Raw genomic sequence first — 26,850 nt, 5'->3', positions numbered from 1 at the left:
ACGTTACCTGAGAGAGTGGTTATTCTGAACTGGAAACGTTACCAGAGAGAGTGGTTATTCTGAACTGGAAACGTTACCAGAGAGAGTGGTTATTCTGAACCAGAAACGTTACCAGAGAGAGTGGTTATTCTGAACCGGAAACGTTACCAGAGAGAGTGGTTATTCTGAACTGGAAACTGCACTAGAGGGGGAGTGGTTCACTTGCTTGACTTTTTGTTCTCATCCTTTTGATATTTTTCTATTGAGTTCTACTAATCAGCTCTTGCTTCTCAGAGTGCTACTATGTTGAAATGCTAGTGAGGTTACAGGAATAACTGGATTATGATTAACCTCTTTTAGCCTTAATTTATGTGGGAGAGATGGAAGAACGTTGCAATAGCAGAGGCACGAAGATGTAAAACTACATAAGTCAAATAAATTACATGTTTGTAAATTCTTCGTGTTGGGAGTTTTTTTTCCTTTTGACTTTTTGAATGGATTCATTTTGATTTCCTGTTTGGTTTTGAAGGAAGGCCTGTTCAGAACCTGTCTAGCACACAATTACATTGAATAAAATATCTGAAAGCTTTAAGGCTCAGCAGGATCATCCTTTTGGCTTATTGTGTGTACTGTGAGGAAGGGGTGGGGGAAATGTTATGCTCAAATCATTACACTTCAAATTGGATTAGAAAATAACTACAAGTATCTTGTATGTACACATATGTTTCATTTCTATAAAAAACATTGAGGAGTTTCTTCAAGATCCTAGGTGTTGAAAGATGTACATCACAGTGAAATCTACTGTAAATCTACCAATAAGACATTGAAATATCAGTTATCCGTTCTGTATTTGTTATAGTTCAGTTGACAAGAGGTAGCAATGAGGGGTTTTACCCATAGTCACTGACTGTATGTTTAAACTCATTTTCAGTATAAAATCCTATCAATTTCAGCACTTTCATGGTTGCAACATTCTCAGCAACGGTGACTGGTTATTGAGAACATTTTAAGGCAACTCCAAAACCTGACTGCAAAATAAAAATGAAAAATGTGCAAGTGCAACATTTAAGTTTAAACCATATAAAAAAACTATTACTAAATAAACAATATTCATACTCACAGTTGTGTGTTAAACTACCGTTAAACCATCTCTAGAACCCTCAAACTCAACTCTGGATCTCGAAGTCAGTTCCACTGCATTTTCTTTGTTGTTCCCCTCTAATCAGGGACTGATTTATACCTGGGACACCAGGTGGGTGATTCCCCTCTAATCAGGGACTGATTTAGACCTGGGACACCAGGTGGGTGATTCCCCTCTAATCAGGGACTGATTTATACCTGGGACACCAGGTGGGTGATTCCCCTCTAATCAGGGACTGATTTAGACCTGGGACACCAGGTGGGATTCCCCAGGGACTGATTCCCACCAGGTGGGTGATTCTAATCAGGGACTGATTTATACCTGGGACACCAGGTGGGTGATTCCCCAGGGACTCTAATCAGGGACTGAACCCTGGGACACCAGGTGGGTGATTCCCCTCTAATCAGGGACTGATTTAGACCTGGGACACCAGGTGGGTGATTCCCCTCTAATCAGGGACTGATTTAGACCTAATCAGGGACTGATTTAGACCTGGGACACCAGGTGGGTGATTCCCCCCTCTAATCAGGGACTGATTTAGACCTGGGACACCAGGTGGGTGATTCCCCTGATCCTGGGACACCAGGTGGGTGAATCAGGGACTGACCTGGGACACCAGGTGGGTGATTCCCCTCTAATCAGGGACTGATTTAGACCTGGGACACCAGGTGGGTGTAATTAATTAGCAGGTAGAACAGAAAACCAGCTGGCTCTGGACCTCATAGGGTCAGAGTTGAATACTCCTGTCCTAAAACATTGTATCTCCATGCAAGTATCCATAGCCATTCTGATACCAAACAAGGTTTCAAAAAACTCTGTGAAAGTTATTGCCATCTATCTTTACAGTCCCCAGTACATTGAACCAAAATGGTGTCCATAATGCCACCTGGTTGCCTAGAAAATGTGCTGTACTGCAGTACATTGTGGCACCAAAATGGTGTCCTGAGCAGAATCTGCATTGAGCTAAAGAAGGAAAACTGACTCGGACATAACATGCACCCTAGTGGACCTACTGTATAAGTCCCTGTCACTGGTAGGTTACAGTAGCCTAGCCAGTCACAAAACGATGAGGAAAACCTGCTTCCTCATCATGGCACAGGTGTGATCATCAGACAGTAAAACGTTGAACATTTACCAGACACTAACCAAAGTGACTTAGTGGTGTGAGCACACCATCAGCCATCAACTGATCCATCAGAGGACATTATAGTCAACTCCTGATAAATGCACATCAGAAAAGTGCAAACTCTGTTTCAGTGCAGGGTTGTTTCCCAGTCCCATTGTAATTCCCCAGTCCAAAGCCATTGATATCAGGACAACTCTACGTATATTCATGTGAATAGAAAGGTCTCTGTTGAAGGCGGGCAGTGCCCCCTGCTGTCTGTCCAGTGAAAGTGTCTCAGACAAAACAGAGTTTGTCTGTGACGCAGGTTGTAGAAGGGGACCGGTTTCTCTGTGATACAGGTTGCAGCCGAGGACCGGTTTCTTTGTAACAAAGGTCACAGATTGTAACAGGGAACGGGTTTCTCCTAAACCTGACACAGGTTGTAAGTGGGGCCAGATTTCTCTGTGACACAGTCACCTTCCACCTCGTAGACATAGTCACAGCGATGGGCATAGTCCATGAGAGGAGCCTCGGACAGGGCACAACTCTGGACACTCTGGCCACCGAAGGAGATCACTGTGTCCCTCTGCACAAAACACACACACCCACACACACACACACACACACACACACACACACACACACACACACACACACACACACACACACACACACACACACACACACACACACACACACACACACACACACACACACACACACACACAGAGAGAGAGAGAACACAGTTAGTCAAAGAGCAGATTCAAACACACTTAAACATGGTATGATATAGTTGTATTGTAGAGAGGTTAGGGCTGGGGTCAGTGTAAAGCTGGTATATAGTTGTATTGTAGAAGGGTTAGGGCTGGGGTCAGTGTAAAGGTGGTATATAGTTGTATTGTAGAGGGGTTAGGGCTGGGGTCAGTGTAAAGCTGGTATATAGTTGTATTGTAGAGGGGTTAGGGCTGGGGTCAGTGTAAAGCTGGTATATAGTTGTATTGTAGAGGGGTTAGGGCTGGGGTCAGTATAAAGGTGGTATATAGTTGTATTGTAGAGGGGTTAGGGCTGGGGTCAGTGTAAAGGTGGTATATAGTTGTATTGTAGAGGGGTTAGGGCTGGGGTCAGTGTAAAGGTGGTATATAGTTGTATTGTAGAGGGGTTAGGGCTGGGGTCAGTGTAAAGCTGGTATATAGTTGTATTGTAGAGGGGTTAGGGCTGGGGTCAGTATAAAGGTGGTATATAGTTGTATTGTAGAGGGGTTAGGGCTGGGGTCAGTATGTAAATGTGTAGGTGGGGTCAGTGGTAGTATATAGTTGTATTGTAGGGTTAGGGCTAGTATAAAGCTGGTATATAGTAGTTGTATTGTAGAGGTTGGTTAGGGGGTTGGGGTCAGTGTAAAGCTGGTATATAGTTGTATTGTAGAGGGGTTAGGGCTGGGGTCAGTGTAAAGCTGGTATGTAGTTGTATTGTAGAAGGGTTAGGGCTGGGGTCAGTATAAAGGTAGTATATAGTTGTATTGTAGAGACGTTAGGGCTGGGGTCAGTATAAATCTGGTATATAGTTGTATTGTAGAGGGGTTAGGGCTGGGGTCAGTGTAAAGCTGGTATGTAGTTGTATTGTAGAGGGGTTAGGGCTGGGGTCAGTATAAAGGTAGTATGTAGTTGTATTGTAGAGGGTTAGGGCTGGGGTCAGTATAAAGGTGGTATATAGTTGTATTGTAGAGGGGTTAGGGCTGGGGTCAGTATAAAGGTGGTATATAGTTGTATTGTAGAGGGGTTAGGGCTGGGGTCAGTGTAAAGCTGGTATGTAGTTGTATTGTAGAAGGGTTAGGGCTGGGGTCAGTGTAAAGCTGGTATATAGTTGTATTGTAGAGGGGTTAGGGCTGGGGTCAGTGTAAAGCTGGTATAGAGTTGTATTGTAGAGGGGTTAGGGGGGTCAGTGGGGTCAGTGGGCTAAAGGTGGTTATGTCAGTTAAATCTGTATATAGTTGTATTGTAGAGGGGTTAGGGCTGGGGTCAGTATAAAGGTGGTATATAGTTGTATTGTAGAGGGGTTAGGGCTGGGGTCAGTATAACGGTGGTATATAGTTGTATTGTAGAGGGGTTAGGGCTGGGGTCAGTGTAAAGGTGGTATATACTTGTATTGTAGAGGGGTTAGGGCTGGGGTCAGTGTAAAGCTGGTATAGAGCTGTTACCCGGGCAGAGTTAGCGTTTGACTCCCTCCTCTCAAAGTCCTTCTTACAGAGGTGACACATGATGCCTGCAGCCAGAGCGTCTCCCAACACATTGATCATGGTCCTGAAACGATCCCTGCCAGACACAACCAACGGAGGGAACTTAGACTTACTGTTTAAAGTATCTATGGTGGGTTTCTGTCAGATGCTCACCGGACTAAGTCCACAAACACTCTCACGGTCAGACACTTACAGGACCCAGTCGATGGCCACGATCAGTGTGATGTCAGCGGGAGGAAGCCCCACAGAGGTCAAGACGATCACCATGGTAACCAGGCCCGCCTGCGGAATCCCAGCAGCCCCGATACTGGCCGCTGTCGCTGTGATACTGAAGAGACAAGCGTAGGGTCAGGGTGGGTGTGTGTGTGTGTGTGTGTGTGTGTGTGTGTGTGTGTGTGTGTGTGTGTGTGTGTGTGTGTGTGTGTGTGTGTGTGTGTGTGTGTGTGTGTGTGTGTGTGTGTGTGTGTGTGTGGCTGCTGTGACAGAAGGTAACTAAGGGTGTGTGTGTGTGTGTGTGGCTGCTGTGACAGGAGGTAACTAAGGGTGTGTGTGTGAGAGACAGAGAGAGTGCTTGTGTAAACAGTCCTGACCTGATGGTGACCAGCTGACCAAAGTCCAGTTCGTACTCGTTGACCTGAGCGATAAAAATGGCTGCCACGGCCTCGTAGAGGGCTGTCCCGTCCATGTTGATGGTGGCTCCCACTGGAAGGACAAACCTGGCGATCTGTCTGTCCACTCCACAGTTCTCCAACAAACACTTCATGGTGATGGGCAGGGTGGCAGAACTGGAGGAGGTTGCCAGGGCGATGACCAGAGCCTGTAGCAGGCCTCTGATGTAGGTGAAGGGGTTTTTGCGTGTGATTACAAAGTAGAAGAGCGGCAGCAGGATTAGTCCGTGGACAAACAGGCCGGCTAACACTGTGATGAAGTACATCCCCAGCTTCTCTCCCAGGTGGGCGGGGTCATGCATGTCCAGGATCTTCCCTGCTACCAGGAACACAATGCCAAAAGGGAAATACCTGGAAAAAGATCAATAAATTATAAATACCTAAAAATAAATGAGGCAAGCAAGCAACGGGCCCTTGTGATTCTGTCTCTGTTTACCAGGCGTTGTCATGCCACCTGTGTTTTGGGCTTCCTACGAAGTAAAGCAGCTTTGGGTTGACCTGGCTCACCCTGATGACCTGCCACACCTGAAATGCAGACAGAAACTGAGCTAATGACTAAGGGGGAGGGAGGAAGATGTGTTGGTGAGATCCACTTCTAATCTCAATCTAAATTAATCCTCCCATTCTCAATCCTCCAGATCAGGATTACCAGACCTTTACATGTGAATGAGAGTTCAGACAGGTGACTGCTGTGTGTCTCAACAACTCACCACATGGCAGCATTGATGATCTTCATAACACACTCGTTGACACACTGACACACATTGACCAATGGAGCGCCTCTCTCGCCCATCTTCCCCAGGAGCAGGCCTGCACAGAGAAAACACACAGGGTCAGAAACAGGCGTGATTGGAAGGGTGTGTGTGTGTGTGTGTGTGTGTGTGTGTGTGTGTGTGTGTGTGTGTGTGTGTGTGTGTGTGTGTGTGTGTGTGTGTGTGTGTGTGTGTGTGTGTGTGTGTGTGTGTGTGTGTGTGTGTGTGTGTGTGTGTGTGTGTGTGTGTGTGTGTGTGTAGTGTATTGTGTATCCAGTATGTCATTTGTGTGTGTTCATTCATGCATTCTCTCTCTCTCTCTCTCTCTCTCTCTCTCTCTCTCTCTCTCTCTCTCTCTCTCTCTCTCTCTCTCTCTCTCTCTCTCTCTCTCTCTCTCTCTCTCTCTCTCTCTCTCTCTCTCTCTGATCTCTCTCTCTCCACCGGGTCACCAGCTGAGGGTTGTTGTGGTCGGGCACGTAGACGTCCTGGGACTCTCCAAACTCCTCTATCACCAGGTCACTCACTCCTCTATCACACACTCACTCACTCACTCACTCACTCATCTCTCACTCTCCCTGACTCTCTCTCTCACTCTCTCACTCTCACTAATCACCCATAGTAGCAGAGAAGATGACAATCCCCAGTACGTTCATGCCAGAGCTGTGGCCAGGGATGATCTTGTACTTGATGTCTGGAGCTGGGGTGATCTCCAGGAAGACCGGGTGGCCCAGCTGAGGGTTGTTGTGGTCGGGCATCACGTAGACGTAGTTGGCCTGGGACTCCACCAAACTGGAGGCCACTATGGGCACCAGGTCTGTACGGTACTGTTGAAAAGTTGCCTCTATCAGATTGGATGGAATCATGTTCCTGTCAAAGGGAGAATAACATGTAAATCATAAAGTCTACGACAGTATTGGATACGATGGGAGTTATTCCCTGAGTAATGGGGTGATAATAATACTGTTTATATGATGGGAGTTATTCCCTGAGTAATGGGGGTGATAATAATACTGTTTATATGATGGGAGTTATTCCCTGAGTAATGGGGTGATAATAATACTGTTTATATGATGGGAGTTATTCCCTGAGTAATGGGGTGATAATAATACTGTTTATATGATGGGAGTTATTCCCTGAGTAATGGGGGTGATAATAATACTGTTTATATGATGGGAGTTATTCCCTGAGTAATGGGGTGATAATAATACTGTTTATATGATGGGAGTTATTCCCTGAGTAATGGGGGTGATAATAATACTGTTTATATGATGGGAGTTATTCCCTGAGTAATGGGGTGATAATAATACTGTTTATATGATGGGAGTTATTCCCTGAGTAATGGGGGTGATAATAATACTGTTTATATGATGGGAGTTATTCCCTGAGTAATGGGGTGATAATAATACTGTTTATATGATGGGAGTTATTCCCTGAGTAATGGGGTGATAATAATACTGTTTATATGATGGGAGTTATTCCCTGAGTAATGGGGGTGATAATAATACTGTTTATATGATGGGAGTTATTCCCTGAGTAATGGGGTGATAATAATACTGTTTATATGATGGGAGTTATTCCCTGAGTAATGGGGTGATAATAATACTGTTTATATGATGGGAGTTATTCCCTGAGTAATGGGGTGATAATAATACTGTTTATATGATGGGAGTTATTCCCTGAGTAATGGGGTGATAATAATACTGTTTATATGATGGGAGTTATTCCCTGAGTAATGGGGGTGATAATAATACTGTTTATATGATGGGAGTTATTCCCTGAGTAATGGGGTGATAATAATACTGTTTATATGATGGGAGTTATTCCCTGAGTAATGGGGTGATAATAATACTGTTTATATGATGGGAGTTATTCCCTGAGTAATGGGGTGATAATAATACTGTTTATATGATGGGAGTTATTCCCTGAGTAATGGGGGAGTGATAATAATACTGTTTATATGATGGGAGTTATTCCCTGAGTAATGGGGTGATAATAATACTGTTTATATGATGGGAGTTATTCCCTGAGTAATGGGGGTGATAATAATACTGTTTATATGATGGGAGTTATTCCCTGAGTAATGGGGGTGATAATAATACTGTTTATATGATGGGAGTTATTCCCTGAGTAATGGGGGTGATAATAATACTGTTTATATGATGGGAGTTATTCCCTGAGTAATGGGGTGATAATAATACTGTTTATATGATGGTAATGAGGGTGATAATAATACTGTTTATATGATGGGAGTTATTCCCTGAGTAATGGGGGTGATAATAATACTGTTTATATGATGGGAGTTATTCCCTGAGTAATGGGGTGATAATAATACTGTTTATATGATGGGAGTTATTCCCTGAGTAATGGGGTGATAATAATACTGTTTATATGATGGGAGTTATTCCCTGAGTAATGGGGTGATAATATACTGTTTATATGATGGGAGTTATTCCCTGAGTAATGGGGGTGATAATAATACTGTTTATATGATGGGAGTTATTCCCTGAGTAATGGGGTGATAATAATACTGTTTATATGATGGGAGTTATTCCCTGAGTAATGGGGTGATAATAATACTGTTTAATATGGGAGTTATTCTGTTTATATGATATGGGAGTTATTCCCTGAGTAATGGGGTGATAATAATACTGTTTATATGATGGGAGTTATTCCCTGAGTAATGGGGTGATAATAATACTGTTTATATGATGGGAGTTATTCCCTGAGTAATGGGGGTGATAATAATACTGTTTATATGATGGGAGTTATTCCCTGAGTAATGGGGTGATAATAATACTGTTTATATGATGGGAGTTATTCCCTGAGTAATGGGGGTGATAATAATACTGTTTATATGATGGGAGTTATTCCCTGAGTAATGGGGTGATAATAATACTGTTTATATGATGGGAGTTATTCCCTGAGTAATGGGGGTGATAATAATACTGTTTATATGATGGGAGTTATTCCCTGAGTAATGGGGTGATAATAATACTGTTTATATGATGGGAGTTATTCCCTGAGTAATGGGGGTGATAATAATACTGTTTATATGATGGGAGTTATTCCCTGAGTAATGGGGGTGATAATAATACTGTTTATATGATGGGAGTTATTCCCTGAGTAATGGGGTGATAATAATACTGTTTATATGATGGGAGTTATTCCCTGAGTAATGGGGGTGATAATAATACTGTTTATATGATGGGAGTTATTCCCTGAGTAATGGGGTGATAATAATACTGTTTATATGATGGGAGTTATTCCCTGAGTAATGGGGGTGATAATAATACTGTTTATATGATTATATGATGGGAGTTATTCCCTGAGTAATGGGGTGATAATAATACTGTTTATATGATGGGAGTTATTCCCTGAGTAATGGGGTGATAATAATACTGTTTATATGATGGGAGTTATTCCCTGAGTAATGGGGTGATAATAATACTGTTTATATGATGGGAGTTATTCCCTGAGTAATGGGGTGATAATAATACTGTTTATATGATGGGAGTTATTCCCTGAGTAATGGGGATGATAATAATACTGTTTATATGATGGGAGTTATTCCCTGAGTAATGGGGTGATAATAATACTGTTTATATGATGGGAGTTATTCCCTGAGTAATGGGGTGATAATAATACTGTTTATATGATGGGAGTTATTCCCTGAGTAATGGGGTGATAATAATACTGTTTATATGATGGGAGTTATTCCCTGAGTAATGGGGTGATAATAACACTGTTTATATGATGGGAGTTATTCCCTGAGTAATGGGGTGATAATAATACTGTTTATATGATGGGAGTTATTCCCTGAGTAATGGGGTGATAATAATACTGTTTATATGATGGGAGTTATTCCCTGAGTAATGGGGGTGATAATAATACTGTTTATATGATGGGAGTTATTCCCTGAGTAATGGGGTGATAATAATACTGTTTATATGATGGGAGTTATTCCCTGAGTAATGGGGTGATAATAATACTGTTTATATGATGGGAGTTATTCCCTGAGTAATGGGGTGATAATAATACTGTTTATATGATGGGAGTTATTCCCTGAGTAATGGGGTGATAATAATACTGTTTATATGATGGGAGTTATTCCCTGAGTAATGGGGTGATAATAATACTGTTTATATGATGGGAGTTATTCCCTGAGTAATGGGGTGATAATAATACTGTTTATATGATGGGAGTTATTCCCTGAGTAATGGGGTGATAATAATACTGTTTATATGATGGGAGTTATTCCCTGAGTAATGTTTATATGATGGTGATAATAATACTGTTTATATGATGGGAGTTATTCCCTGAGTAATGGGGTGATAATAATACTGTTTATATGATGGGAGTTATTCCCTGAGTAATGGGGTGATAATAATACTGTTTATATGATGGGAGTTATTCCCTGAGTAATGGGGTGATAATAATACTGTTTATATGATGGGAGTTATTCCCTGAGTAATGGGGGTGATAATAATACTGTTTATATGATGGGAGTTATTCCCTGAGTAATGGGGTGATAATAATACTGTTTATATGATGGGAGTTATTCCCTGAGTAATGGGGGTGATAATAATACTGTTTATATGATGGGAGTTATTCCCTGAGTAATGGGGTGATAATAATACTGTTTATATGATGGGAGTTATTCCCTGAGTAATGGGGTGATAATAATACTGTTTATATGATGGGAGTTATTCCCTGAGTAATGGAGGTGATAATAATACTGTTTATATGATGGGAGTTATTCCCTGAGTAATGGGGATAATAATACTGTTTATATGATAATAATACTGTTTATATGATGGGAGTTATTCCCTGAGTAATGGGGGTGATAATAATACTGTTTATATGATGGGAGTTATTCCCTGAGTAATGGGGTGATAATAATACTGTTTATATGATGGGAGTTATTCCCTGAGTAATGGGGGTGATAATAATACTGTTTATATGATGGGAGTTATTCCCTGAGTAATGGGGTGATAATAATACTGTTTATATGATGGGAGTTATTCCCTGAGTAATGGGGGTGATAATAATACTGTTTATATGATGGGAGTTATTCCCTGAGTAATGGGGTGATAATAATACTGTTTATATGATGGGAGTTATTCCCTGAGTAATGGGGTGATAATAATACTGTTTATATGATGGGAGTTATTCCCTGAGTAATGGGGTGATAATAATACTGTTTATATGATGGGAGTTATTCCCTGAGTAATGGGGGTGATAATAATACTGTTTATATGATGGGAGTTATTCCCTGAGTAATGGGGGTGATAATAATACTGTTTATATGATGGGAGTTATTCCCTGAGTAATGGGGTGATAATAATACTGTTTATATGATGGGAGTTATTCCCTGAGTAATGGGGTGATAATAATACTGTTTATATGATGGGAGTTATTCCCTGAGTAATGGGGTGATAATAATACTGTTTATATGATGGGAGTTATTCCCTGAGTAATGGGGGTGATAATAATACTGTTTATATGATGGGAGTTATTCCCTGAGTAATGGGGTGATAATAATACTGTTTATATGATGGGAGTTATTCCCTGAGTAATGGGGGAGTTATGATAATAATACTGTTTATATGATTATATGATGGGTTTATATGATATTCCCTGAGTAATGGGGTGATAATAATACTGTTTATATGATGGGAGTTATTCCCTGAGTAATGGGGTGATAATAATACTGTTTATATGATGGGAGTTATTCCCTGAGTAATGGGGTGATAATAATACTGTTTATATGATGGGAGTTATTCCCTGAGTAATGGGGGTGATAATAATACTGTTTATATGATGGGAGTTATTCCCTGAGTAATGGGGTGATAATAATACTGTAATGGAGTTTATATGATATATGATGGGAGTTATTCCCTGAGTAATGGGGTGATAATAATACTGTTTATATGATGGGAGTTATTCCCTGAGTAATGGGGTGATAATAATACTGTTTATATGATGGGAGTTATTCCCTGAGTAATGGGGGTGATAATAATACTGTTTATATGATGGGAGTTATTCCCTGAGTAATGGGGTGATAATAATACTGTTTATATGATGGGAGTTATTCCCTGAGTAATGGGGTGATAATAATACTGTTTATATGATGGGAGTTATTCCCTGAGTAATGGGGGGTGATAATAATACTGTTTATATGATGGGAGTTATTCCCTGAGTAATGGGGTGATAATAATACTGTTTATATGATGGGAGTTATTCCCTGAGTAATGGGGTGATAATAATACTGTTTATATGATGGGAGTTATTCCCTGAGTAATGGGGTGATAATAATACTGTTTATATGATGGGAGTTATTCCCTGAGTAATGGGGTGATAATAATACTGTTTATATGATGGGAGTTATTCCCTGAGTAATGGGGTGATAATAATACTGTTTATATGATGGGAGTTATTCCCTGAGTAATGGGGTGATAATAATACTGTTTATATGATGGGAGTTATTCCCTGAGTAATGGGGTGATAATAATACTGTTTATATGATGGGAGTTATTCCCTGAGTAATGGGGTGATAATAATACTGTTTATATGATGGGAGTTATTCCCTGAGTAATGGGGGTGATAATAATACTGTTTATATGATGGGAGTTATTCCCTGAGTAATGGGGTGATAATAATACTGTTTATATGATGGGAGTTATTCCCTGAGTAATGGGGTGATAATAATACTGTTTATATGATGGGAGTTATTCCCTGAGTAATGGGGGTGATAATAATACTGTTTATATGATGGGAGTTATTCCCTGAGTAATGGGGGTGATAATAATACTGTTTATATGATGGGAGTTATTCCCTGAGTAATGGGGGTGATAATAATACTGTTTATATGATGGGAGTTATTCCCTGAGTAATGGGGGTGATAATAATACTGTTTATATGATGGGAGTTATTCCCTGAGTAATGGGGTGATAATAATACTGTTTATATGATGGGAGTTATTCCCTGAGTAATGGGGGTGATAATAATACTGTTTATATGATGGGAGTTATTCCCTGAGTAATGGGGTGATAATAATACTGTTTATATGATGGGAGTTATTCCCTGAGTAATGGGGGTGATAATAATACTGTTTATATGATGGGAGTTATTCCCTGAGTAATGGGGTGATAATAATACTGTTTATATGATGGGAGTTATTCCCTGAGTAATGGGGGTGATAATAATACTGTTTATATGATGGGAGTTATTCCCTGAGTAATGGGTTGATAATAAAACAATCTATTCTATTCTGCTGACCCTGTATTCCGGTAGCCCTGTCCTGAAGTCACACTGAGCTTATAACATGTCAGAAGGTTGGGGTATCTGCTTTCTGTTATCGTCTCAATTTTATCCTGATTAGGGTCAATGTCTCCTGGTCCGGCCAGAAGCCAAGAGGTGTTCTGTCTCAGAAAGACTTAACAAGACCCTGGACAGAGAGCATGCTGGCAGATACTCATAGACTTTCAGTCATTGTGCTAACGCAGGTTAGCATTGGCTTGTGAAACTCCCTCTAATTTCCTTCATAGAGACATAAAAATGGTACCCACGAGTTCACCTGGCTCCGGGGAAGTAGATTAAGGGGCCTCATTGCCAAAATCCAGAAGTATCCCTTTCAGCTGTCAACCAAACCACAAAACTTGTAGATCGACACAAGGACACCAAAAGGTTACATTTCCCAAAAGCCAAAGTCGTTGCTCTGACTAGGGTCCTGCACCGGCGGTATGTTTCAGCTGTTCTGCAGTCTTCCTCATTAGTGTGTTGAAATAATAATGTTGTAAGAATGATTGTCACAATGTGGTAACATCTCCAGGCTGGTTGCCTGTGTTGGTGGTTAAGAGTCCTCATCAATAGGAGGCCTGTATTCATAAAGGATCATGTCAAGGCCACTGCCCCAGGGCCAGTCAGCCTATCAGACGTGTGACAAATGATCTAAAGCACTGCTGACAGTCATACAGCCTACATCCGCCCACCTGTACACAGCTTTCACTAAAAATAACCATAATCCTCTGGGCTTTGGAGGATTCTTCACACGGAGGGCCTAAGCCACTGCCGGTCCTCGACCGCCCTGCAGTGTGTTCTGAGAAGATAGAGACTTAGTCGTCACCGGGGTATGTTGAGCCAAAGGGGTAAGTCGAGCCACCCTTGTTTCTTGGAAACCACATACCAAATGTATAATTTGACCAAATATTTAGGAAGAGGTCATGATTTTATGGAGCCTGTGAAGGAAGAAACCACATGGAAAAGTGGTAAGAATGTTAAGTCCAAAAAATGGATTTTCACCAAGTCAAATGAATTTATTGTGTTAGAGGTTCCATGATGCTTGTATCTAAACCAAAGTAGATAATTTAAAACATTTATTGGGGTCTCTATAAGCTTCAATATGAGGTCCTGAACCTGCATGAAAGTGCATCCTCGTAGCTGTGTGGGCTAATACAGTCAAAATGTTTGTCTTGTGGTATGTCGAACCAATGGTTGAGCCATGGCAAGTTGAGCAAATTGAAGTGTTGTAATGGAAGGCATTATTGCCGGGATATGAGGTAACTACAGGGCCTGGTCTATGTTAAAATAGTTTTTAAAAGTACAGTGTTAATTAGGTGTTACGTCTGTGTTAAAAGATGCTTCAAATTATTAATATACAAAAAAGTGATTGTGTTGAATTGTGTTTGGGAAATAAAGATAGACATAGTTTTTAAAAAGTCGTGGTAAAATTTAATTCAGTAGAGAAATGTGTAGGCGGCTAAACTTACCCTGTCCCACGACTCAACTTACCCCATACCCAGGGTAAGTTGTGCCAAGAGACCACTTTTTTTGGAAAAGCTATGTTCTTCCAGGGATACATGCTGAAATATATGTAGATACAGTATCTTTGTTAGAGATAACACTGTATTTCCCTGAACTGAGTGATACTGAACGTGAAAAATGGCTCAACTTACCCCACTCTCCCCTAATGATGCCTATTATTAACATGGCCCACTGGAGTGTTGACTTGTTTCAGAAGTGAATGTGAACAATAGAACCAATAGAATAGTCCCAAACGTGCAAATTCCTCAAGCCACATGAGCTAAATGACCTTGTACTGGTGTTGTTGTTTTAAATGCTATTTACAACCTATTTACGTACAGAATAATTCAAAATGTTCTGAGACCAGGTTGGGGATTCAATCAAAGGCGCTTTGTGGACAAACCCATTGCCCTTGCGGATGTTACGCTTGAGCTGACATCCGCAGCGTTCACCATGAATGCAATATCCACCAACGCCAGGAACATTGCCTTTACAAGGCGCATTTTTCCATAATGCAATGCTCTTGTATACAACGGGCCTTTTGTTGAATCCCGGCCCTACAAAACCTTTGTGGTTTATACTTAGCTGAGGTAAACTGGAGTTCACTAAATTGACTGATTGGCTGGTTTATTTATGGGTTAATCCACACAAACCCCGACAGGAAGATACGAATATCAAATATTTTATTCTTTCAAACATCTGTATTAGCAGAGCAGTCAGAACCTGCTGCCTGAGTCTTGTGGAGGAGGGAGCTAAACATCTTAGACTGACTAAAGACAGGAAACTCTGGAATCTGGTACAGCCAACTACTGATAGAGGCAATGTGTCTGTGGGCCACCCTATTCAAATATGGCGCTCAAGATCCCTCACCATGTGTATGTGCAAATGTGCTCATTTGTGAGTGTGTGTGTCTGTCCGTGCGTGTTTGCATGCGTGCGTGTGTGGGTAAATGCTTGCTTGTGTGCATATGTACCTGATGAGGTCCAGCAGAGCGTCAGCAGAAGTCATAACGGGCCCTGACCCTCCTCTGTGCCCGTCCTTCTCTGTGCCCGTACCAGGGTGGATGACCAGCACCAGGATGATGCCGACGATGACAGCGATGAAGGTGGTCCACAGGTAGTAAGTGATGGTTAGCACCCCCAGCCGCCCGCTGGCCTTCGTGTCCATGGCTGACAGCCCCGACATCAGACTGGCCACGGAGTTAGGATTCATAGAGCACTCAGTCAGTGTTGTATTCCATTCGAATTCAGAGAGTATTTTGATGGCATTCTATCTAATGAGAACCCCTAGAGTATTCATTTAGCGTTCTGTTCCGTTAGAACTCATAGAGCATTCATAGCATTCTATTTCATCAAGATTCGTACAGCATTCTGATTACATTCTCTTTCTTTACGACTCCGAGAGGATTCATTTAGGGTTGTAATTCCATTAGAATCCATAGAGTATTCGATTAGCCTTTTATTCCATTATAAATGTACAGAGCGTTCTATTGAAGTAGCATGGGTTGTGGTGTAGACCAGGGAGAAGAGCAGTAGGGACATGGGGAACAGACAGTAGTGATGATGTGTTACCTGGACGTGATGAGAGGCAGGATCAGCATCTTCAACATCCTCATCAGCAGTTCTCCAGGGAACGAGAAGTAGATCTTAGCCTGGAAAGGGGAGACACACAACACTCTGGGTCAGGGGACAAGCTGTACATGGCAGACCTGGGGCAAATACATACAGTAGGTAAAATACATGAGGTGTGCAAAGTTTGAACTTTAGGGACTATTCCATTTGTTCCATTGTACCAGGCTAAGTCAAACCCACTTCTTGGTATGGTGCCTGGTATGTTATATATTTATTGTTTTACATTGTGTTACATGATTTTACATGACTAATACAGTTCAATCAATCATTCTCAGATCATGTGCTTTCCCATTGGGCTATGCTTGATGCTGTGTATTTGTTGACAGGTTGAGGTTAGCGCGGATGCAGATTACAACAGTGCTTCAAATAATTAGAAGCTGCTGACCCATTAATCCACTACTGAAATAGTGGATGTCAAGGGTTGGATCACCATGGTTACTATTGACCCAGGTAAGAGCAGTTGAGAAGTCCAGCCTCTACCGTGGCTAGATGAATCAGTACTGTATAACTGGCATGTGCAGGTTATGGTTCAGTTGATATTGTTGTATTGCATCTGTTATGAATTCAATACTGCAGTTATCGATCTGCAGTCAGAGTAGTTTCCCATGTCAACAATATGGTACAAGCTTTGTGAGACAGGGTTTTATGTGTTGTGAAAGTGTCTTGCTGGTCACTCTCTCTTTGGTCTCCGTCTGCACTATGCCAGTGTAAGGCCCTCTCAACCAACCCCTCAGTGGTTTACTATCCCTCTGTCTAAGATCCAAGGCCCTCTTTGTCAACAATATCCCCCTGTCTAAGATCCAAGGCCCTCTTTGTCAACAATATCCCCCTGTCTAAGACCCAAGGCCCTCTTTGTCAACAATATCCCCCTGTCTAAGACCCAAAGTCCTCTGTGTTAACACTACCCTCGTCTAAGACCCAAAGTCCTCTGTGTTAACACAATCACCCTGTCTAAGACCCAAAGCCCTCTTTGTCAACAATATCCCCCTGTCTAAGACCCAAGGCCCTCTGTGTTAACACTACCCTCGTCTAAGACCCAAAGTCCTCTGTGTTAACACAATCACCCTGTCTAAGACCCAAGGCCCTCTTTGTCAACAATATCCCCCTGTCTAAGACCCAAAGTCCTCTGTGTTAACACAATCACCCTGTCTAAGACCCAAAGCCCTCTGTGTTAACACTACCCTCGTCTAAGACCCAAAGCCCGCTGTGATACCACTACCACCCTGTCTAAGACCCAGAGCCCTCTGTGTTAACACTACCACCCTGTCTAAGACCCAGAGCCCTCTGTGTTAACACTATCACCTTGTCTAAGACCCAGAGCCCTCTGTGTTAACACTACCACCCTGTCTAAGACCCAAAGCTCCCTGTAGGATGCCTGAGTGCTATAAACCTTAGGCCCACTAGAGCCAAAACCTTGTTGCATGACTCAATAGCTGTGTGTGTGTGTGTGTGTGTGTGTGTGTGTGTGTGTGTGTGTGTGTGTGTGTGTGTGTGTGTGTGTGTGTGTGTGTGTGTGTGTGTGTGTGTGTGTGTGTGTGTGTGTGTGTGTGTGTGTGTGTGTGTGTGTGTCTGTGTCTGTGTCTGTGTCTGTGTGTGTGTGTGTGTGCGCGCCTCCGTACCTGCGTGGAGAGGTTGAAGCTGCGGAGGGAGAATCCGAGCACACAGCCGGAAACAACGGCGATGACCGAGAGCGTCAGCAGCCCGTTGCGTTTACAGTAGCCCTTGATGTATGCCCAAACCGTCACAGAGACCATGCTCTTTATAATGTGTTTTATGCACTCCATCCTGAGGCCCAGTTACTCCACAGGCTGAAGGAAAGAGAGGAGAGAAGAGACAGTACTGGAGGCCCAAGGTCCTGCCTTACGTCCAGTCAATGAATGATTCCCAAACCGGTGGGTCGCGAGTCACTGGTGGGTCCCACCTGATTCCCTTTAGGTCCCTGTTCAATATCCTGTCCTGATTTGAAATATGTCTCTTGTCCTCCTTGACGGTTCACAAGAAAACTTCAAGAGCTTCAGGTGGATCCCTGATCTAAAAGGTTCATGTGGTGAGTCAAGGCAGTAAAATCACCAAGGACCGATCCCGTGCCACTGCAGAAACTGAAGGATAGCTGACGATGCAGCAGGACTGGCTGTCTGTGCGTCCTGCCAGAGATTCAGACAGTCAACACACTAGATGATCTAAACGGCTGTTAGAGAGAAGGTGGAAGTGGACAGAGTAAGTCTCTGTAAACCTCCGTCTCCTTCAGCAGATTAAGCCCTTGACAATAAGGCTTCCTGGAGACTCAGGCACACACACAACATCCCCGTGGGATTACCAGGTTCTAGGTCAGTACCAGTCCCTGACACTCAGCTCTTACTCCCATTAAGCAGAGTGTTGTTCTTATTTTCTTTTTTAACTTCCATCTTATTTGTATCTCTACATGTATTGAATTACACTGAGACATTTCTAGTTCAGAAAGTTCCATTGGTTACAGTATTTGCAACAAAAAATATATATATTTTATTTTATTGGTAACAAGTACAGTGCTTAAGTTGCAATCCCTACCCAACAGTGCTGTATTCAATACCAATTTGTAATACAACTATTAAAAAAACAACCACAAAAAAACATGAGAAATAAGATATAAAAGACGATCCTATATACAGGGTCAGTGCCAGCACCACAGACAGGAAGCTATATACAGGGTCAGTGCCAGCACCACAGAGAGGAAGCTATATACAGGGTCAGTGTTCAGCACCACAGACAGGAAGCTATATACAGGGTCAGTGCCAGCACCACAGAGAGGAAGCTATATACAGGGTCAGTGCCAGCACCACAGAGAGGAAGCTATATACAGGGTCAGTGCCAGCACCACAGAGAGGAAGCTATATACAGGGTCAGTGCCAGCACCACAGAGAGGAAGCTATATACAGGGTCAGTGCCAGCACCACAGAGAGGAAGCTATATACAGGGTCAGTGCCAGCACCACAGAGAGGAAGCTATATACAGGGTCAGTGCCAGCACCACAGAGAGGAAGCTATATACAGGGTCAGTGCCAGCACCACAGAGAGGAAGCTATATACAGGGTCAGTGCCAGCACCACAGAGAGGAAGCTATATACAGGGTCAGTGCCAGCACCACAGAGAGGAAGCTATATACAGGGTCAGTGCCAGCACCACAGAGAGGAAGCTATATACAGGGTCAGTGCCAGCACCACAGAGAGGAAGCTATATACAGGGTCAGTGCCAGCACCACAGAGGAAGCTATATACAGGGTCAAGCTATATACAGGGTCAGTGCCAGCACCACAGAGAGGAAGCTATATACAGGGTCAGTGTCAGCACCACAGAGAGGAAGCTATATACAGGGTCAGTGCCAGCACCACAGAGAGGAAGCTATATACAGGGTCAGTGCCAGCACCACAGAGAGGAAGCTATATACAGGGTCAGTGTTCAGCACCACAGAGAGGAAGCTATATACAGGGTCAGTGCCAGCACCACAGACAGGAAGCTATATACAGGGTCAGTGCCAGCACCACAGAGAGGAAGCTATATACAGGGTCAGTGCCAGCACCACAGACAGGAAGCTATATACAGGGTCAGTGCCAGTATCACAGAGAGGAAGCTATATACAGGGTCAGTGCCAGCACCACAGAGAGGAAGCTATATACAGGGTCAGTGCCAGCACCACAGAGAGGAAGCTATATACAGGGTCAGTGTCAGCACCACAGAGAGGAAGCTATATACAGGGTCAGTGCCAGCACCACAGAGAGGAAGCTATATACAGGGTCAGTGCCAGCACCACAGAGAGGAAGCTATATACAGGGTCAGTGTCAGCACCACAGAGAGGAAGCTATATACAGGGTCAGTGCCAGCACCACAGAGAGGAAGCTATATACAGGGTCAGTGCCAGTACCACAGAGAGGAAGCTATATACAGGGTCAGTGCCAGTACCACAGAGAGGAAGCTATATACAGGGTCAGTGCCAGTACCACAGAGAGGAAGCTATATACAGGGTCAGTGTTCAGTATCACAGAGAGGAAGCTATATACAGGGTCAGTGCCAGCACTACAGAGAGGAAGCTATATACAGGGTCAGTGCCAGCACCACAGAGAGGAAGCTATATACAGGGTCAGTGTTCAGTACCACAGAGAGGAAGCTATATACAGGGTCAGTGCCAGCACCACAGACAGGAAGCTATATACAGGGTCAGTGCCAGCACCACAGACAGGAAGCTATATACAGGGTCAGTGCCAGCACCACAGACAGGAAGCTATATACAGGGTCAGTGCCAGCACCACAGACAGGAAGCTATATACAGGGTCAGTGCCAGCACCACAAACAGGAAGCTATATACAGGGTCAGTGCCAGCACCACAGACAGGAAGCTATATACAGGGTCAGTGCCAGCACCACAGACAGGAAGCTATATACAGGGTCAGTGTCAGCACCACAGAGAGGAAGCTATATACAGGGTCAGTGCCAGCACCACAGACAGGAAGCTATATACAGGGTCAGTGTCAGCACCACAGAGAGGAAGCTATATACAGGGTCAGTGCCAGCACCACAGACAGGAAGCTATATACAGGGTCAGTGCCAGCACCACAGACAGGAAGCTATATACAGGGTCAGTGCCAGCACCACAGACAGGAAGCTATATACAGGGTCAGTGCCAGTACCACAGAGAGGAAGCTATATACAGGGTCAGTGTCAGCACCACAGAGAGGAAGCTATATACAGGGTCAGTGCCAGCACCACAGACAGGAAGCTATATACAGGGTCAGTGCCAGCACCACGGAGAGGAAGCTATATACAGGGTCAGTGCCAGCACTACGGAGAGGAAGCTATATACAGGGTCAGTGCCAGCACCACAGAGAGGAAGCTATATACAGGGTCAGTGCCAGCACCACAGACAGGAAGCTATATACAGGGTCAGTGCCAGCACCACATTGAGGATGCTATATACAGGGTCAGTGCCAGCACCCCAGAGAGGAGGCTATATACAGGGTCAGTGCCAGCACCACAGACAGGAAGCTATATACAGGGTCAGTGCCAGCACCACAGACAGGAAGCTATATACAGGGTCAGTGCCAGTACCACAGAGAGGAAGCTATATACAGGGTCAGTGCCAGCACCACAGACAGGAAGCTATATACAGGGTCAGTGTCAACACCACAGAGAGGAAACTATATACAGGGTCAGTGCCAGCACCACAGACAGGAAGCTATATACAGGGTCAGTGTTCAGTACCACAGACAGGAAGCTATATACAGGGTCAGTGTTCAGTACCACAGACAGGAAGCTATATACAGAGTCAGTGCCAGTACCACAGAGAGGAAGTTATATACAGGGTCAGTGTTCAGTACCACAAGATCATTTCAAGATTCATGAAAGATACTGAGCATAAAAGACCTTGCTTACGCAGCTTCTAAGAAGCCTGTTTGTAATTTACGCACCTGGCATCTATAAATCTCAAATTAACCAGAAATTGACGGCACCTGAACGTGCCTTACAATCAGCGATTTCCCCTAATAGAACGTTAGCACAAATGAGGGTTTAGTCAGGAATAGCAATGGACCAAAAGAGAAGAGCTAACTTTGTGGAAGACGAGATCCCGGCGATGGTAGAGGAGATTGAAGACAGGCAACACGTATTATTCGGTGGACTAAACAGTGGGTTGACAAACAGAGCCAAACAGGGATCTTGGGAGTGTCGCCGCTGCAGGGAACGACGTGGGGCAGCAAGACAGAACTGTGTCTGATGTGAAGAAGAAATGGTCTGACCTTAAACTGCAAGGGGAAAAAAAGAACATCCGTACATAACCAGCACGAAAATCACTTACGTCAAGTCGAGACTTTGAGTAGAGATAAGATCATATCCAAGTCAAAGTAAGGTTTTATAAATAACTACTTATACGTGGTTTTCTGCGTGAGTCATACTTAAGATCCAAATTGATCGGAAGTCCGTTTTATAAATGAGGCCCCTGGGCTGTAAACAGGGCTGAGTAGTGAGCAGGAATATTTAAATACTTATGGTAATATACTAATGGTAATGTATACATGTAAACAGGAGTAATAGTGACCAGTAACAGGATTCATAGATAAATACTAATGGTAATGTATACATGTAAACAGGAGTAATAGTGACCTGTAACAGGATTAATAGATACATACTAATGGTAATGTATACATGTAAACAGGAGTAATAGTGACCAGTAACAGGATAAACAGAGTTAATAATGGTAATGACAATCAATAATCATTTGAGCAGCAGAGCAGTGGTAGTAATACATCTAATCAATAATCATTTGTAGGTGTGAGGGGGAGAAGTAGTAGTTAGACATTAATGGCCAGGGGATAGAAGCACTTTAGAAGTCTGTTGGTCCATATCTTGGGTGGCTGGAGTCTTTGGCAAATTTTCATGCCTTTTCTCAGACACGGCCTGGCATGTACGTCCTGGATGGCTGGTAGCTCACCCCCAGTGATGCGCTGGGCAGTCCGCACCACCCTCTGTAGGGCCTTCCGGTTGAGGGCGGTGTAGTTGCCATACCAGACAGTGATACAACCAGTAAGGATGCTCTCGATGGTGCAGCTGTAAAAGTTCCTAAGGATCTGTTAACACGTACTCTCCAAGGACCTTGATGACTGCCTCGTGTTTCCTTTACAGACAGTGGTTTAGAACCAGGACATTTTCCTAAGTCAGAGCTTTAGAATGGGCTTTGGTCAGAGACATTGTTTTCCTCGTCTGGGTGGTGACATGGCAATAAAAATTTCTTTAGGTGGTGAAGCCTGATCTGAGTATCCCATGTCAGTCCCATGTTCTGGCTATCTCATGCTTGTCCCATGTCTGTCTGTACCATGTGCTTTCCCATGTTTATGTCATGGCATCCTATGTTCTATCTGTGTGTCCTGTCTGTGTGTAGAGACATGCCATGTTCTATCTGTGTGTCCTGTCTGTGTGTAGAGACATGCCATGTTCTATCTGTGTGTCCTGTCTGTGTGTAGAGACATGCCATGTTCTATCTGTGTGTCCTGTCTGTGTGTAGAGACATGCCATGTTCTATCTGTGTGTCCTGTCTGTGTGTAGAGACATGCTATGTTCTATCTGTGTGTCCTGTCTGTGTGTAGAGACATGCCATGTTCTATCTGTGTGTCCTGTCTGTGTGTAGAGACATGCCATGTTCTATCTGTGTGTCCTGTCTGTGTGTAGAGACATGCCATGTTCTATCTGTGTGTCCTGTCTGTGTGTAGAGACATGCCATGTTCTATCTGTGTGTCCTGTCTGTGTGTAGAGACATGCCATGTTCTATCTGTGTGTCCTGTCTGTGTGTAGAGACATGCCATGTTCTATCTGTGTGTCCTGTCTGTGTGTAGAGACATGCCATGTTCTATCTGTGTGTCCTGTCTGTGTGTAGAGACATGCCATGTTCTATCTGTGTGTCCTGTCTGTGTGTAGAGACATCCTATGTTCTATCTGTGTGTCCTGTCTGTATGCAGAGACATCCTATGTTCTATCTGTGTGTCCTGTCTGTATGTAGAGACATCCTATGTTCTATCTGTGTGTCCTGTCTGTATGTAGAGACATCCTATGTTCTATCTGTGTGTCCTGTCTGTGTGTAGAGACATGCCATGTTCTATATGTGTGTCCTGTCTGTGTGTAGAGACATCCTATGTTCTATCTGTGTGTCCTGTCTGTGTGTAGAGACATGCCATGTTCTATATGTGTGTCCTGTCTGTATGTAGAGACATCCTATGTTCTATCTGTGTGTCCTGTCTGTATGCAGAGACATCCTATGTTCTATCTGTGTGTCCTGTCTGTATGCAGAGACATCCTATGTTCTATCTGTGTGTCCTGTCTGTATGTAGAGACATCCTATGTTCTATATGTGTGTCCTGTCTGTGTGTAGAGACATCCTATGTTCTATCTGTGTGTCCTGTCTGTGTGTAGAGACATCCTATGTTCTATATGTGTGTCCTGTCTGTGTGTAGAGACATGCCATGTTCTATCTGTGTGTCCTGTCTGTGTGTAGAGACATGCCATGTTCTATCTGTGTGTTCTGTCTGTGTGTAGAGACATGCCATGTTCTATCTGTGTGTTCTGTCTGTGTGTAGAGACATGCCATGTTCTATCTGTGTGTCCTGTCTGTGTGTAGAGACATGCCATGTTCTATCTGTGTGTCCTGTCTGCGTGTAGAGACATGCCATGTTCTATCTGTGTGTCCTGTCTGCGTGTAGAGACATGCCATGTTCTATCTGTGTGTCCTGTCTGCGTGTAGAGACATGCCATGTCCATTCCATGTGTCCTGTTGATCAGGCAATGGTCACTAACTCCAATTCAATCAGCTAAATGGACAATGGACAGGATGACCGCTAGGACACACACACACACACACACACACACACACACACACACACACACACACACACACACACACACACACACACACACACACACACACACACACACACACACACACACACACACACACACACACACACACACACACACACACACCTGCACAAACAGGACACACACATAGACAAACGTTTTGACCCTCCTGTATATAGACAAACGTCTTGACCCTCCAGTGTATAGACAAACGTCTTGACCCTCCTGTATGTAGACAAACGTCTTGACCCTCCTGTATATAGACAAACGTCTTGACCCTCCTGTATGTAGACAAACGTCTTGACCCTCCTGTATGTAGACAAACGTCTTGACCCTCCTGTATATAGACAAACGTCTTGACCCTCCTGTATGTAGACAAACGTCTTGACCCTCCTGTATGTAGACAAACGTCTTGACCCTCCTGTATGTAGACAAACGTCTTGACTCTCCTGTATGTAGACAAACGTCTTGACCCTCTTGTATGTAGATAAACGTCTTGACCCTCCTGTATATAGACAAACGTCTTGACTCTCCTGTATGTAGACAAACGTCTTGACCCTCTTGTATATAGACAAAAGTCTTGACCCTCCTGTATGTAGACAAACGTCTTGACCCTCCTGTATATAGACAAACGTCTTGACCCTCCTGTATGTAGACAAACGTCTTGACCCTCCTGTATGTAGACAAACGTCTTGACCCTCCTGTATGTAGACAAACGTCTTGACCCTCCTGTATGTAGACAAACGTCTTGACCCTCCTGTATATAGACAAACGTCTTGACCCTCCTGTATGTAGACAAACGTCTTGACCCTCCTGTATATAGACAAACGTCTTGACCCTCCTGTATGTAGACAAACGTCTTAACCCTCCTGTATGTAGACAAATGTCTTGACCCTCCTGTATATAGACAAATGTCTTGACCCTCCTGTATGTAGACAAACGTCTTGACCCTCCTGTATGTAGACAAAAGTCTTGAGCCTCCTGTATATAGACAAACGTCTTGACCCTCGTGTATAAAGACAAACGTCTTGACCCTCCTGTATGTAGACAAACATCTTGACCCTCCTGTATATAGACAAACATCTTGACCCTCCTGTATATAGACAAACGTCTTGACCCTCCTGTATATAGACAAACGTCTTGACCCTCCTGTATATAGACAAACATCTTGACCCTCCTGTATGTAGACAAACGTCTTGACCCTCCTGTATATAGACAAACATCTTGACCCTCCTGTATGTAGACAAACATCTTGACCCTCCTGTATGTAGACAAACGTCTTGACCCTCCTGTATATAAACAAACATCTTGACCCTCCTGTATATAGACAAACATCTTGACCCTCCTGTATGTAGACAAACGTCTTGACCCTCCTGTATATAGACAAACATCTTGACCCTCCTGTATGTAGACAAACATCTTGACCCTCCTGTATGTAGACAAAAGTCTTGACCCTCCTGTATGTAGACAAACGTCTTGACCCTCCTGTATATAGACAAACATCTTGACCCTCCTGTATGTAGACAAACATCTTGACCCTCCTGTATATAGACAAAAGTCTTGACCCTCCTGTATATAGACAAACATCTTGACCCTCCTGTATATAGACAAACATCTTGACCCTCCTGTATCTCCTGACCCTAGCGTTCACACAGTGTGGGTGAGGAGACGCGTGATTCATTGTGACCTCCTTCCTTGACTCCTAAGAAAAGAGGATTATCAGTAAGTCCTTGTCCGGTCCACTGCAGGAGCCTGTTCAAACCCTCCACTGATGTAAGGAATGGTCATGGTCTGTAATGCTTAGTAGCATAGAGGCCCAACCTTTCACATCTGGACGATGTTTTAGCTTTCCCTTTCAGTCTTCAGTTTTTATTGTTATTATTTTGTTTTTTTATCCTCTTGTATTTGTTGTGTAGTAAATATTTCATGTTTTTATTTTCAGTGTTTTAATTTGTTTTTCCTGTGAAGCATATTGTGTTGCATTCCATGTCTGAAATGTGCAGTATAAATAAAGCTTGATTTTATTTGATGACCTTGCTAGGTCAGACTTATTATCACCTGAAGGTGAATGTTGTCCTCTGTCTGATGTCCAGTCTAGTTTACTCAGGGTTGGGTCTGGGAGATGCCCCTGTGCGGTACAGGACAGGTACTGGTGGAGGCATTAGGAGGTTG

General features: G+C 43.3%; 1 protein-coding gene across 1 annotated transcript; it reads right to left on the bottom strand.

Annotated features, from left to right (window-relative positions):
* Window positions 1–1,743: 1,743 nt before the first annotated feature.
* Window positions 1,744–18,486, bottom strand: LOC118373153 (excitatory amino acid transporter 5-like). Its single transcript, XM_052486988.1, has 9 exons — window positions 17,931–18,486; window positions 16,252–16,331; window positions 15,654–15,869; window positions 6,492–6,745; window positions 5,837–5,936; window positions 5,049–5,477; window positions 4,652–4,786; window positions 4,420–4,534; window positions 1,744–2,811 (listed from the first exon to the last, which is right to left on the bottom strand). The coding sequence occupies exons 1-9, from the start codon at window positions 18,093–18,095 to the stop codon at window positions 2,650–2,652; spliced, it is 1,656 nt and encodes a 551-aa protein (XP_052342948.1). The 5' UTR covers window positions 18,096–18,486; the 3' UTR covers window positions 1,744–2,649.
* Window positions 18,487–26,850: the final 8,364 nt, after the last annotated feature.

Source organism: Oncorhynchus keta, chromosome 30, assembly GCF_023373465.1.
Source record: "Oncorhynchus keta strain PuntledgeMale-10-30-2019 chromosome 30, Oket_V2, whole genome shotgun sequence".
Classification (NCBI taxonomy): domain Eukaryota; kingdom Metazoa; phylum Chordata; class Actinopteri; order Salmoniformes; family Salmonidae; genus Oncorhynchus; species Oncorhynchus keta.
The sequence above is the reverse complement of the archived record's forward strand: the minus strand, read 5'-3'. Positions and strand labels throughout refer to the sequence as shown.

What these genes read in the sequence shown, in the direction of transcription:
- LOC118373153 (XM_052486988.1), bottom strand. Translation starts at nt 18,095, where the DNA reads ATGGAGTGCATAAAACACATTATAAAGAGCATGGTCTCTGTGACGGTT. An exon ending in CATCTTCTCTGCTACTATGG is followed by an intron (nt 5,937 to 6,491) that starts GTGATTAGTGAG and finishes TTCTCTGTGCAG; the next exon opens with GCCTGCTCCTGGGGAAGATG. An exon ending in GGTCAGCTGGTCACCATCAG is followed by an intron (nt 4,787 to 5,048) that starts GTCAGGACTGTT and finishes TTGTCTCTTCAG; the next exon opens with TATCACAGCGACAGCGGCCA.